General features: G+C 39.9%; 1 protein-coding gene and 1 non-coding gene across 2 annotated transcripts; one reads left to right on the top strand and one right to left on the bottom strand.

Annotated features, from left to right (window-relative positions):
- Positions 1-445: 445 nt before the first annotated feature.
- On the top strand, positions 446-5,417 carry LOC139377468 (homeobox protein Dlx4b-like). Its single transcript, XM_071120497.1, has 3 exons — positions 446-755; positions 1,629-1,822; positions 4,129-5,417. Exons 1-3 carry the CDS (start codon positions 446-448, stop codon positions 4,375-4,377), a joined length of 753 nt encoding a protein of 250 aa, XP_070976598.1. The 3' UTR covers positions 4,378-5,417.
- A 1,787-nt stretch (positions 5,418-7,204) lies between these two features.
- Positions 7,205-7,276, bottom strand: trnah-gug (transfer RNA histidin (anticodon GUG)). Its single transcript has one exon. It is a non-coding gene; the product is annotated as a tRNA-His (tRNA).
- Between the last annotated feature and the right edge of the window lie 7,204 nt (positions 7,277-14,480).

Below are 14,480 nucleotides of genomic sequence, written 5' to 3'. Positions count from 1 at the left end.
AGCAGCGCACTGTGCGCAAATAATTGTTTATCAAATCGTTTGAGTGACATTACATTAGTGGCTGAAGGAGTGCATTCACGAAACATATGTTAATGAACTTAATGAGTCTTTCCTGCAGGCTCGAGTGACATCGTAGGTATTCGAGACCAATCAGAGCGCACGCTGATGGAAGGCAGTGGGGTTTGAGGCACACCGGGTCTACATGAGTGTCTGGAGGATATTGTGAGGTTTACGAATTATGTAAAGAAGGATTGACTTTTATGTGGTTCTTTTTTTTCGTTTCACAGATCCCTGGATGTACATTTTCTTCGTTTGGAATACCTTTTTTTTATACAGGCAATGTTATTGACTTGATGGTGGATCCAGTTAAACTTTTCCTCGCTCTCCGACATTTCTCAATGCATCCCTTTTTAGACCGACGGTTTTATGGACTTCTGTATTAGCTATGTCTATAGGTTTCATGCCTGATAGTTTGAATTCTCCAGATCCCTCCAAATCGACCTTTTTCGAGTTTGGGCACGGGCACCCTGCGCACCAGCAGCATTCCCAAGGACACTCTCACATCTACCCCGTTAGTGGTTTACAATCTGCCGGACACTCTCAACACGGTAGTCCCTTCTCCCCCAGCGCGTCCTCCTATGGCCGCTCCCTGGGCTACGCCTACCCCAGAGCGGTGAACACTCATCACCCGAGTGCCTACATGCCCTACCAGCACAACAATCACAGTTTGGCGCACTCCAGATTAGATGAGACAGGTACGTGTAATATCAATATCTGTTAGTTCCTCACAGCTCTTGGCCTATCATACCACCATATCATTTTTTAAATCAATAAAATGCGTCGTCTACAATGAAAGTGTGCAATGTGCAAATTGAGTGGTAAAAGGAGTGTGGATTGTATGGAACTGTGCTTTAAAATGTAGGCCTATTGCAATTGAAGGCTACATATTATCAGATGTAGGCTAAATTATCAGACCGTTCTTTGTAGGCTATGGTAGGCCTATACCTCAGATGTACATGCATTATAGCTGTCAGTGTGTACATATTTGTTGTTTACAAAAATGACAAAAAATGTCCTAATCAAATGTGAGGTTAAAGGCAATACATTCAAACGCAATTTACAGTCAGTGCTACGGTAATCAAAAAGTTTTCCTACTTTAAATGCATGTCAGGCATTTTGGGGTTATCTTTACTGCTCGTGTTCCGTAATGAACACAGATGGTGTCATTCATTTTATTAACCATACTTTTCTGTGGGTTAGCCCGATTATGCATGAGTACTTCAAACAGTCGTTTACTCCCATTATTAGTCAAGATAACAAAGCAATTCCAGAAAATAAGAACCATTTCATCCATGCACCGCACTATAGTGGTGTCTATTTATTGTTAAACTGGCATTTTCACAGGAGACAGACAGCCTGACATTTGGGCATGCAGCCTGAATTCCAGGCCGTGAATTTCAAGTAGCCTAGGCATAGGCCTATGTTGATACAAACTCTTACATAGATACTAGGCCTTATCTTCTGCCCTGACGTAAAGTGGAAAATTGTAAATCAAAGTGAATGTAGGCTACACCCGATTGGGCTACTGTTCAGCGCAGTTTGACTGAAATTCTCTCTTCTATCCACAGATCATGAGAAGTCTACAGTGATTGAGAACGGGGAAATTCGTTTGAATGGTAAAGGAAAGAAAATACGCAAACCACGGACCATCTACTCCAGTCTTCAGCTACAGGCGCTCCAACATAGGTTTCAGCAGACCCAGTACCTGGCTTTACCGGAGCGCGCAGATTTGGCGGCTAAATTAGGGCTGACCCAAACACAGGTGGGCTAAATTAAACTTGACATAATAGCCGTCAACAGTAGGAAATGTGATTTTAAAACTATCTTATATCAGTAGGCCAATTACCAAATTATAATACATTATTTGATAAGTGTTGTATTTCTATTTCATCCTTATGTTCAGGCCTAAGAAACCAAATAGTTTTTAACAATTAAAGTGAAGTGCAGACAGGTTAGATAGGTACAAAACACCTCATTAATCGTTTTAAATACACATTGTATTTATTTCACTTTTTCCCTATTAATTTCAATAAATTCCCAATCTGGCCCTCAAACCATCACGGTCACCTAATAATCAATCCCCAGTTTACAATTGGCTCATTCATCCCCCTCCTCTCCCCTGTAACTGTTCCCCAGGTTGTTGCTGCAAATGAGAATGTGTTCTCAGTCAATTTACCTGATAAAATAACGGATAAATAAAATGTAAAAAATAATCTCAAATTAGGTCAAATTTGCTTCAAATACAATTAAAGATCCAAAGGCCTCACATACCTTAATTCTACTGCAAGACTGGGCTATTTGAATTTGTGCACAAATTCATTTACTAGCCTTCTTGATAGACGTGACAGATAATTAAATATTATGCAATGCTGTCTACCAGCATTTTGACAATTTTTTCCAGAAATGTTGACATGAAACACTTGAATCGATCTCACAAAGGTTAATAATTGAAAATGTAACACCAATACTGCCACAAGTTCATGTTTATGTTTGATTGAAGAAAAACACAAAACAACCTTCCCCTTTAGTTGTATGGAGAGGATTTACATAGATCACAGATCTGTGGGTATTATTGTGGCTTTCTGCACTGCTCAAGACCAACTGAAAAGGCTAATTGAGAGCTTTGTTAAAGTCAATTTCTTAATGCAGCTTTATTCTTAGTCTTAAATTACCATTGCGGCTAAAACCTTCTCACAGAGAGCTCTCTGTGACTTAAAGCAAACATACCTCAATTGCAATATTGCAAGTCCAAATAGGCTTAACAGAGTAACAGAAAGACAGAAATACATGCTGCCACTCTAAACTATAGGCCGATGTATTGTCTTTATAAACATCCGTGTCTAATTACCAACAATCTTTTGGTCAAAGTCATGTTAAAGCACACTTATACATTACCGCAGAAATGGGCATAGAGCAGTGCAATGAAGGCTGTGGGAACACACACACACAGTTTACAGATTGTAACTGAAGAAAATAGGACAAGTAGGCTGTCATGCAGATGGTCTATTTTAAAAGTCATTGTTGGCATTATTCATTTATGTCAGGTAAACATCTGAAATCTAAGGTTGAAATAGAGATTATGGCAATCATTTCCCTTGGACCTGTAAACATAATGAAAGGCAAATAAACAGGTGATGAGCATAATGTTTGGGTCTAACATCTCACCATGCACATCTGTCTTTTATGTGAAACATTTTCAAGCCTTTAAACATTGTTTTGCTCAATATATTTTTGCTATACTGTATAGGCAACACTTCTATTCAATTTCTAAAATCATTAACATTAGTATGTTTTTAAATGATAGGCAATCCTAGGTTGATTGAATTAAATTGTCATTCAAAACACTCCCTGGCAAAATCTCTGAACTACACCATCCTGTCTGGGTCTGATTTGGCTTTGTGTCTTGATGCTATATATGAGAATGGTTTGACTTTGTCCACCTCGGGCTCTGTGGCTTTTATTGAATATTTTATACCGTCGTAAAATCGATCAGAATAGCATCTTGTTCTGACTAAGTAGAATACATCATACATAGAAATGCATCTGACCTCCCTACTTGTTTACAGTGTTATATTCAAGCTCGCTGGGGCTATTTTATTTTACTATATTTTTAGCATGGGAATGTTGTCAGACTCATACATCATTGGACTCATAAAATGTTGAACAATAGGGGAGCTAGCATTTAATGAACTAGTGAAGTGTCGCTCATCCATTTTGCTGAATTGCAATAGGCCTAATGGTTCTGGATCCATGCACTGACTGGCAAAGTTGAAGAAATGTGTTAAAATTATAAGAAGTTTAAGAACGAATGCCACTTTCTGGGCTATTTTCCTTTTAAACGTATAAAATTGTTCCAATTTTCAATGCAATTTCGAAATGATAAAATGTGAATATGACAAGCCATTACGAGTTTGCAAGCCATGACGAATGTAAATCATTTCTATTGTGTGGAAGATAATTGTTTAATGATTGTTGTGGTGGTGGAGAGAGGGATGTCATAGCATACGCTGTAATGTGCTGCTTTCCCCTCATATTTTCACTTTCTAAACATCTATTTGATCTTTTTAGATTAAAATATGGTTTCAAAACAAGCGCTCAAAATATAAGAAGATACTGAAGCATGGCAGCGGGCCAGAGGGGGAACATCTCCACTCTACGTCATCTATTTCTCCTTGTTCACCCGGGATGCCTCAACTTTGGGAGGTGTCAATGGCAAACAAAGGGACCCCTACGCACCCCAACAATTACATGAACAATTTTGGTCACTGGTACCCAAACCATCTCCAGGATCCTATGTCCAGACCTCAAATGATGTAAGCAGACCATCTCAACACACTGCACGGTGCTGTAAAACTCACCCGGCCATTTCTAACTTTTCAAGGGCCTTAAGGCTATATCTGCCTACCCACACCCAACCACATCTCATCTAGCCTATCAAGTTTGATTTACGTGTTTAATTAATGTCAATTGTCTTTTTTTCATTCATTGCAATGTAGCCTATGTTTTTGGATGACGGTTTCTATTTCTTGTGTCCACTTTACGCACTGTTCTTAATTTTTGGAATGGCTTTGGTGAGAAATGTGCTGTCAGGTGGCAACATGCTTATGGTTTGATTCCAGCAAGGAACATGCACCTGAATATGTGTTATGACCGTATTATTAATGTGATTAACAGTAGTGTCCCAGGCAGTCCATGTTTGGATAGCCTCGTCACAGCAAATATGAATTTATTGTGCATATACATTTCAGAATTGTTTGATATGCACTGATGGATCTCAGCGTCTATTATTGTGAAGGTGTCAATAGTTATTGATCATTTTAAAGTGCTTTGTTTGATATACAGTGCCTTCAGAAAGTATTCACACCCCTTGACTTTTTCCACATGTTGTTGTGTTACAGCCTGAATTTACAATGGATTCAATTGGGATTGTGTGTCCCTGGCCTACACGCAATATCTCATAGTGTCAAAGTGGAATTTTGTTTGTAGAAAAATGTTGAAGGTAAATTAAACATTTAAAGCTGAAATGTCTTGAGTTAATAAGTATTCAACTCATTTGTTATGGCAAGCCTAAATAAGCACAGGAGTAAAATGTGCTTAACAAATTGTATAGTAAGTTGCAGGGACTCATTCCGTGTTCAATAATAGTGGTTAACATGATTTTTGAAAAACTACCCCATCTCTGTACCACACACATACAAATATCTGTAAGGTCCCTTTAATCGAGTAGTGAATTTCAAGCACAGATTCAACAACAAAGGCCAGGGAGGTTATTCAATGCCTGGCAAAGATTGAATAACTTTGCCTATTGGTAGATGGGTAAACAAAAACAAAAAAATCAAACGCTAAATATCCCATTGAGTATTTTGACGTTATTAATTAGACTTTGGATGGTGTATCAATACACCCAGTCACTACAAAGATATAGGCGTCCTTCCTAACTCAGTTGCCGGAGAAGAAGGAAAACGCTCAGGGATTTCACCATGAGGCCAATGGTGACTTTAAAACCTCTTAAGGATCCAACCCTTTTTTCAATTTTCACCTAAAATGACATCCAAATCTAACTGCCTGTAGCTCAGGACCTGAAGCAAGAATTTGCATATTTGAAGTTTGTGGAAATGTGAAATGAATGTAGGAGAATATAACACATTAGATCTGGTAAAAGATAATACAAAGAAAAAAACATGCATTTTTTTGTGCCATAATATATTATTCCAGCCCAGGTGCAATTTAGACTTTGGCCACTAGAGAGCAGAAGTGTATGTTCAAAGTTTTATACTGATCCAATGAACCATGCATATCTATTCAAAATGTCGTATCAAGACTGCCCAAATGTGCCTAATTGGTTTATTCATACATTTTCCAGTTCATAGTTGTTCACTCTCCTCAAGCATTAGCATGATATTCTTTCACTGTAATAGCTACTGTAAATTGGACAGTGCAGTTAGATTAACAAGAATTTAAGTTTTCTGCCCATATCAGATATGTCTATGTACTGAGATTTGTTTTGTTTCTTACAACCTCATTCTAATCACATTAGCCTACATTAGCTCAACCGTCCCGCGGGGGGACACTGATCCTGTAGAGGTTTAAATCAGTTACAACGTTTAATGGCTGTGATAGGAGAAAACTTAAGATGGATCAATAACATTGTAGTTACTCCACAATACTAATCTAAATGACTCAGTGAAAAGAAGGACGCTTGTACAGAATAAAAATGTTCCAAAACACGCATTCTGTTTGCAATGAGGCACTAAAGTAAAACTGTAACAAAGAAATGTGGCAAAGAAATTAACTTTATGTTCTGAGTACCTCTCTTCATATTTTCAAGCATGGTGGTGGTTGCATCATGTTATGGGTATGCTTGTCATCAGCAAGAACTTGGATGTTGTTTTTTTTAATAACGTGAAATGGAATAGAGCTAAGCACATGCACACTGAGAGACAAATGGACCTTTCAGAGGGTCAATAAACTAAAACACAAGGCCAAATATACACTGGAGTTGCTTATCAAAACAACATTGAATGTTCCTGAGTGGCTTAGTTACGGGTTTGACTTAAATGATCTTGAAAATCTATGGAAAGACTTGAAAATGGCTGTCTAGCGATGATCAACAACCAACTTGATAGCGCTTGAAGAATTTGAAAAAGAATAATGTGCAAATATTGTGCAGGTGTGCAAAGCTTCTAGAGACTTACCCAGAAAGACTCAGCTTTAATTGCTGCCAAAAGTGATTCTAACTTGTATTGACTCAGGGGTGTGAATACTTAGGCCTATGTGAATTAGATATTTCTGTGTTTCATTTTCAATACACATTTCTAAAAACCTGTTTTCACTTTGTCATTACGGGATATTGTGTGTAGATGGGTGGGAATGATTAGTTTGATCCATTTTGAATTCTGGCTGTAACACAGCAAAATGTGGATTAAATTAAGGGGAATTAATCATTTCTGCATGGTGAAAATATGATAATTACAAACCTGTATGAAAATGTAATTTAATCAAATGCATGAGTAGACCTATAATCCCTTATTGCAATTAAAATAAATCACCCGCAAGCCAATGTGGGGTGATACTATTATTGTCTATAAAATTATAATCCTATTATTTTCAAAACATCTCTTTTGCCGTGACATTGTATTCGCAATGCCGTGACCCTGATTCGAACCGGGGTTTCTGCGGCCACAACGCAGAGTACTAACCACTATACGATCACGGCAAGCTACCAGTGCTGCGGGGATCTTGGGGGGGATACTACGCAATTAACTGGAGCCTGCAGTGACGTTTATAGGCCTGCAAATATCTGCAGCTGTTCGAGTCCAATTTTGAAATGATTGTCTTGATATTCTATTGTCTTCATAGTAGCATATCTATCTTAACACTATAGTATGCCTATATGTTATACAGTCTACCATCCTATATATAGGCCTACCATTGAAGCATTCTTCTAGAGCGATTGAAATGTATTTTAAAGACCTTTGACAGTGAGTGATAGTTAGATTTCCAAACAATTCATATTCAGGTGAGGTCTATGATTATGCGCGTGGGTAGACCTATGATAGGTCTGAGCTTCTTCCAGTATAGTTCAGCCTACAATATTGGAACCCAACTATGTTCAGAATATTGCATTTTGTTAGATAGTTATTTTATTGACATTATGAATATGACAAGTGCTATTGGTATTAAATCTGACTTGCAAAAAAACTTCTATCAACAGTTTCAATCTACACTCTTTGAAAAAGATAATCAAAAAAGGGTTCTATTGCTTGCTTCATATATTATGGCACCCCTAAAGGTTCTATATAGAACCCTTTGAAGGGTTATTTTATCAGAACCCTCAGGGGTTCTTCTTCACTGAACCACAATTGGTTCTATGTAGAACCCTTGAGGTCCATATAGGGTTCTATATGGAACCAATTTAGGTCATGTATAGAACCTTAAGGGATGCCATAAATTAAGCAAGCATTTAACCTTTTTTTTCTAAGGGTGTATAAGAAAAAACAATCAAATATTGTCATACTCGAGTAAAAGTAAAGATACCATGACATAAAAGGACTAAAATAAAAGTGAAAGTTACCCAGTAAAATACTACTTGAGTAAAAGTAAACAAGTATTTGGTTTTAAATATACTTAAGTATCAACAGTAAATGGAATTGCTAAAATGTACTTAAGTATCAAGTAAAAATATAAATCATTTAATGTTCCTTAGTTAAGCAAACCGGACGGCACAATTGTGTTATTTTTCTATTTATTGACGGATAGCCAGGGGCACACTCCAACACTCAGACATAATTTACAAACGAAGCATTTGTGTTTAGTGAGTCCGCCAGATCAGAGGCAGTAGAGATGACCAGGGATATTCTCTTGATAAGAGGGTGAATTGGACCATTTTCCTGTCAAAATGTAACGAGTATACTTTTGGGTGTCAGGGAAAATGTATGGAGTAAAAAGTACATAATTTTCTTTATGAATGTAGTGAAGTAAAGTAAAAGTTGTCAAAAAATATAAATTGAAACTACAGATACCCTAAAAAACTACGTAAATTGTACTTTAAAGTATTTTTACTTAAGTACATCACCCCACTGTCAAATATTAGTTTTGAAACATCATTCATTCGTATTTGTGTTGCTTATTGGTGTACACAGTATGCTTGTTTAGCTTGCACGGAATTTCAATTGCGAGCTATCCCCTCTCGATTGGCCTACAACTAAGGAGGTCAAAGCCTTAGCTAGGCCTACTCTCAGAACATCTGGACGAGCGAGAAATCGTCGGTGCTTCGTTGAATGGGCCCACCTATTAAGGTCATTTCTATAGTGTTTGTTGAATAAAGCTTCTATTCGTGAGGGATTAACCAAGTCAAAGTCTACAAAATATCCCTCCTCATTAAGTGGTAGAAAGAACGAATGTCCATGAGAAGATAACTAGTTATACTGGGGGGGACATGGAACATTTGCCACCATTTGCACGAGACAGGTGTTCGATTATACCAGCAGGGCAGTGCTAACATGTCACATTATATGCGTTTTTAATCGATCATGAATAGCCATTACATAGTTACCGATAAATAAAGCTTTTCCGGTAAGGAGTGGACATTTTCGTGTAGCAGCCTTTGAGAAAACAGACAATTAAAGCATGCTCATTCAATTGCAGTGGACGAGGAATCTTTTACTGCATATTTTCGTTTTCAACGTGGAATTATAAGAGCACACTTTCTGCTTTGTATGTTGCAAGGGACGTATAAAGAAGTAGGTTTTCCTTAATCTTTCACACACTTTTTTTTTGCGTTGTTTTCCTTCTTCATGACATGAGTAGAAGGGAGCGAGCGGGCATTGCCAAAATTCTTTCGGTATTTCCCCCCCTCCCACTCCCGGAATAAAACTGCCTGTTGTCATAATAAAATGATACATGGGTGCATTATTCGATCACGAAGCAGTTTCTGATTGATAGTACTTCCAACTGATTTGCACATTCTTGCGTTTAAACTGTTTAAACATCCTGAAAAAGCTATTTGTATTACTTTAGACAGTATCCATTGGAGCGAGCTGATGTTAATTCAGTATGGTGCAAATTGCGTTGTCGTGAGCTTGCTTAATGACATCGAATGCATGCGTCTTAGAAGAAAAAAAAAACGACAATTTTAATTTTTCACACAGCCTCTTGCTTTCAGTGTCTTGGCAAAAAAAGTATCAGTTATGTAAAATCCATTATGAACATATACATTTTCGCCATAAGGAATTCGTTTTGGACTTTACCTGTAGCCTAAATATAAATATATAAATATAATTTTACTTTAATTAACAATTACATTCAGAGTTGTTTTTGTCATAAATAATTTTAAGAATATCATATGCTGGTTGTATTTGAGCGTTTCTGTTTTCTCTGCACAACATTTAGAAGTTGTTCCTTTTCAGGTTTAAAAGTGAGTGCTAAATGCTAACTCCCGTTCGTATAAGCTAGTAGCATAGCTAGCATACAGAAATCGGTGGTGGTAGTCAAAGTTGTTTTTAACTGCAATGCAGTTGATTAATGGCGATAACATGAACGTGTAAGCTTTTGGGTTTGACATCCACACATATATTAGGCTAATTTTGCTGGGCGGCAATGAGGAGACTTGGGATCATTCCCGGATGGCATTTTACCTCCACGCGTTTCCATGGCATTTCCATCGTTTGCGTCGAGTTCCATTGACCTCTTTACCACATCTATGGTAACATATAAATATATTAAAACATTACACGAATCTCTCTATGCCTTGCTGTTGATCCCTAATAAACCCATACCACCACTGCCTCAGCGATTGTCATAGACATACTGCACAGACTTACCTTTAACAGGGGTCTCCCGAGGCCATAAACTAGAAAGAGTGGCAAAACCATAGAGCCTTATATTCCCCCACCTGCAGCAAGATAAATATTGTTTTTAATATTTACATGTCCTCACCCCTGCTTTATTTCTTTATACAATGAACAAACATATAAACTGTAAAGTGTTGGTCCTATGTTTCATAAACTGAAATATAAAATCCCATACATTTTCCATGCACACTTAGAGATTATTTCTCTCAGACTTTGTGCACAAATGTGTTTACATCCCTGTTAGTGAGCATTTCTCCTTTGCCAAGAAAATTAATCCACCTGACAGGTGTGACATCAATAAAATGATTAAACAGCATGATCATTACACCACCTTGTGCTGGGACAATAAAAGGCCACTTTAAAATGAGCAGTTTTGTCACACACCACAATGCCACAGATGTCTCAAGTTTTGAGGGTGTGTGCAATTGGCATGCTGACTGCAGGAATGTCCACCAGAGCTGTTGCCAGATAATTGAATGCTAATTTGTCCATGAGCTGCCTCAAATGTCATTTTAGAGAATTTGGCAGTATGTCCAACCGGCCTCACAATCACAGACCACGCGTAACCACTCCAACCCAGGGCCTCCAAACCACCTGCGTGATCGTCTGATGGGGGAGGGGGTGATGCTGAATAGCATTTCTGTCTGTAATAAAGCCCTTTTGTGTGGAAAAACTTATTCTGATTGGCTGGGCCTGGCTCCCCAGTGGGTGGGCCTGGCTGCCAAGTGGGTGGGCATATATGCCCTCCAAGGCCCACCCATGGCTGCACTGCTGCCCAGTCATGTGAAATCTATAGATTAGGATCTAATGAATTTATTTAAAATTTACTGATTTCCTTATATGAACTGTAACTCAGTAAAATCTTAGAAATTGTTGCCTGCTGAGTTTGTATTTTATTCAGTGTACGGTACATTCGGAAAGTGTTCAGACCCCTTGACTTTTTTCATATTTTGTTACATTACAGCCTTATTCTAAAATTGATTTTTAAAAATCCCCCTCATCAATCCACACACAATACCCCATAATGACAAAGCAAAAACAGGTTATACATTTTTTCAAACGTTTTAAAAATAAAAAAATGAAAATATTACATTGCATAAGTGTTCAGCCCCTTTGCTATGACACTCAAAATTGTTTCCATTGATCAGCCTTGAGATGTTTGTAAACCTTGATTGGAGTCCACCTGTGGTAAATTCAGAGCTCCGAGATAGGATTGTGTCAAGGCACAGATCTGGGGTAGGGTACCAAAGCATTTCTGCAGCATTGAAGGTCCCCAAGAACACTAGAACTGGCCGCCCGGCCAAACTGAGCAATCGGAGGAGAAGGGCCTTGGTCAGGGAGGTTACCAAGAACCCGATGGTCACTCTGACAGAGCTCCAGAGTTCCTCTGTGGAGATAGGAGAAACATCCAGAATGACAACCATCTCTGCGCACTCCACCAATCAGGCCTTTATGGTAGAGGGGTCAGGCGGAAGCCACTCCTCAGTAAAAGGCACACGACAGCCCGCTTGGAGTTAGCCAAAAGACACCTAAATGACTATCAGACTATGAGAAACAAGATTCTCTGGTCTGATGAAACTAAGACTAACTCTTTTGCCTGAATGCCAAGCATCACGTCTGGAGGAAACATGGCACCATCCCTAAGGTGAAGCATAGTGGTGGCAACATCATGCTGTGGGTATGTTTTCAGCGGCAGGGACTGGGAGACTAGTAAGGATAGAGGGAAAGATGAACTGGGCAAAGTACAGAGATCCTTGATGAAAACCTGTTCCAGAGCGCTCAGGACCTCAGACTGGGGTGTAGGTTCACCTTTCAACATGACAACGACCCTAAGCACATAGCCAAGACAATGCAGGCGTGGCTTCGGGACAAGTCTCTGAATGTCCTTGAGTGGCCAAGCCAGAGCCCGGACTTGAACCTGATCGAACATCTCTGGAGAGACCTGAAAATAGCTGTCAGCAACGCTCCCCATCCAACCTGACAGAGCTTGAGAGGATCTGCAGAGAAGAATGGGAGAAACTCCCCAAATACAGGTGTGCCAAGCTTGTAGAGTCCTACCCAAGAAGACTTGAGGCTGTAATCACTGCCAAAGGTGCTTCAACAAAGTACTGAGAAAAGGGTCCGAATAGTTATGTAAATCTGATATTTCCGGCTTTTAAAAAAAATAGATTTGCAAAATTGTCAAAAAACTGTTTTTGCTTTGTCATTATGGGGTATTGTGTGTAGATTGATGAGGGGGGGGGGGGGGGGGGGGGAAACAATTGTATCCATTTTAGAATAAGGCTGTAACGTAACAAAATGTGGAAAAAGTCAAGAGTTTTGAATACTTTCCGAATGCACTGTAGTTGCTGAATGAAGTGACAAGGCATCTTATATGCAATTTCACATCTCAAGATTAGAATAATGGGTAATCAAGTTAGACAGAGAGAGTATGGCCTTTTAAACAGGGCAATCAGGAAGAGGGAAACTCAAGGGAAACTCAAAAGACCGTTCCTGTGAGAGACAGAGTAGGCTGCAGAAGGGGAAGGGAGAGTGCAAGATGGGTTATGATATGGATACAATAAGTTCTAATGGATCAATGCTATGGAGACTTGCTTGGTTTATGAGCATCAGAGGTGTCTGATGCTGGGCGAATAGCAAAGCTGCTCTATGGTGATTATTGTTATTAACTTGAGTGATCTGACATCTAGTGTAAATGTGTGCAACTTCCCGTTTGGATAGAATGCCCCTGTTTCATTTGAGGGAATGATTGACTCCTAGGCACAATGCTAGGGATTAGAACTACACTGCTCAAAAAAATAAAGGGAACACTAAAATAACACATCCTAGATCTGAATGAATGAAATATTCTTATTAAATCATTTTTTCTTTACATAGTTGAATGAGCTGACAACAAAATCACACAAAACTTATCAATGGAAATCAAATTTATCAACCCATGGAGGTCTGGATTTGGAGTCACACTCAAAATTAAAGTGGAAAACCACACTACAGGCTGATCCAACTTTGATGTAATGTCCTTAAAACAAGTCAAAATTTGGCTCAGTAGTGTGTGTGGCCTCCACGTGCCTGTATGACCTCCCTACAACGCCTGGGCATGCTCCTGATGAGGTGGCGGATGGTGTCCTGAGGGATCTCCTCCCAGACCTGGACTAAAGCATCCGCCAACTCCTGGACAGTCTGTGGTGCAACGTGGCGTTGGTGGATGGAGCGAGACATGATGTCCCAGATGTGCTCAATTGGATTCAGGTCTGGGGAACGGGCGGGCCAGTCCATAGCATCAATGCCTTCCTCTTGCAGGAACTGCTGACACACTCCAGCCACATGAGGTCTAGCATTGTCTTGCATTAGGAGGAACCCAGGGCCAACCGCACCAGCATATGGTCTCACAAGGGTACCTAATGGCAGTCAGGCTACCGCTGGCGAGCACATGGAGGGCTGTGCGGCCCCCCAAAGAAATGCCACCCCACACCATGACTGACCCACCGCCAAACCGGTCATGCTGGAGGATGTTGCAGGCAGCAGAACGTTCTCCACGGCGTCTCCAGACTCTGTCACGTCTGTCACATGTGCTCAGTGTGAACCTGCTTTCATCTGTGAAGAGCACAGGGCGCCAGTGGCGAATTTGCCAATCTTGGTGTTCTCTGGCAAATGCCAAACGTCCTGCACGGTGTTGTGCTGTAAGCACAACCCCCACCTGTGGACGTCGGGCCATCATACCACCCTCTCATGGAGTCTGTTTCTGACCGTTTGAGCAGACACATGCACATTTGTGGCCTGCTGGAGGTCATTTTGCAGGGCTTTGGCAGTGCTCCTCCTGCTCCTCCTTGCACAAAGGCGGAGGTAGCGGTCCTGCTGCTGGGTTGTTGCCCTCCTACCGCCTCCTCCACGTCTCCTGATGTACTGACCTGTCTCCTGGTAGCGCCTCCATGCTCTGGACACTACGCTGACAGACACAGCAAACCTTCTTGCCACAGCTCGCATTGATGTGCCATTCTGGATGAGCTACACTACCTGAGCCACTTGTGTGGGTTGTAGACTCCGTCTTATGCTACCACTAGAGTGAAA

Source organism: Oncorhynchus clarkii, chromosome 20 (assembly GCF_045791955.1).
Source record: "Oncorhynchus clarkii lewisi isolate Uvic-CL-2024 chromosome 20, UVic_Ocla_1.0, whole genome shotgun sequence".
NCBI classification, from domain to species: Eukaryota; Metazoa; Chordata; class Actinopteri; order Salmoniformes; family Salmonidae; genus Oncorhynchus; species Oncorhynchus clarkii.
Note: the sequence above shows the minus strand (reverse complement) of the source record. Positions and strands in the feature narration are given on the sequence as shown.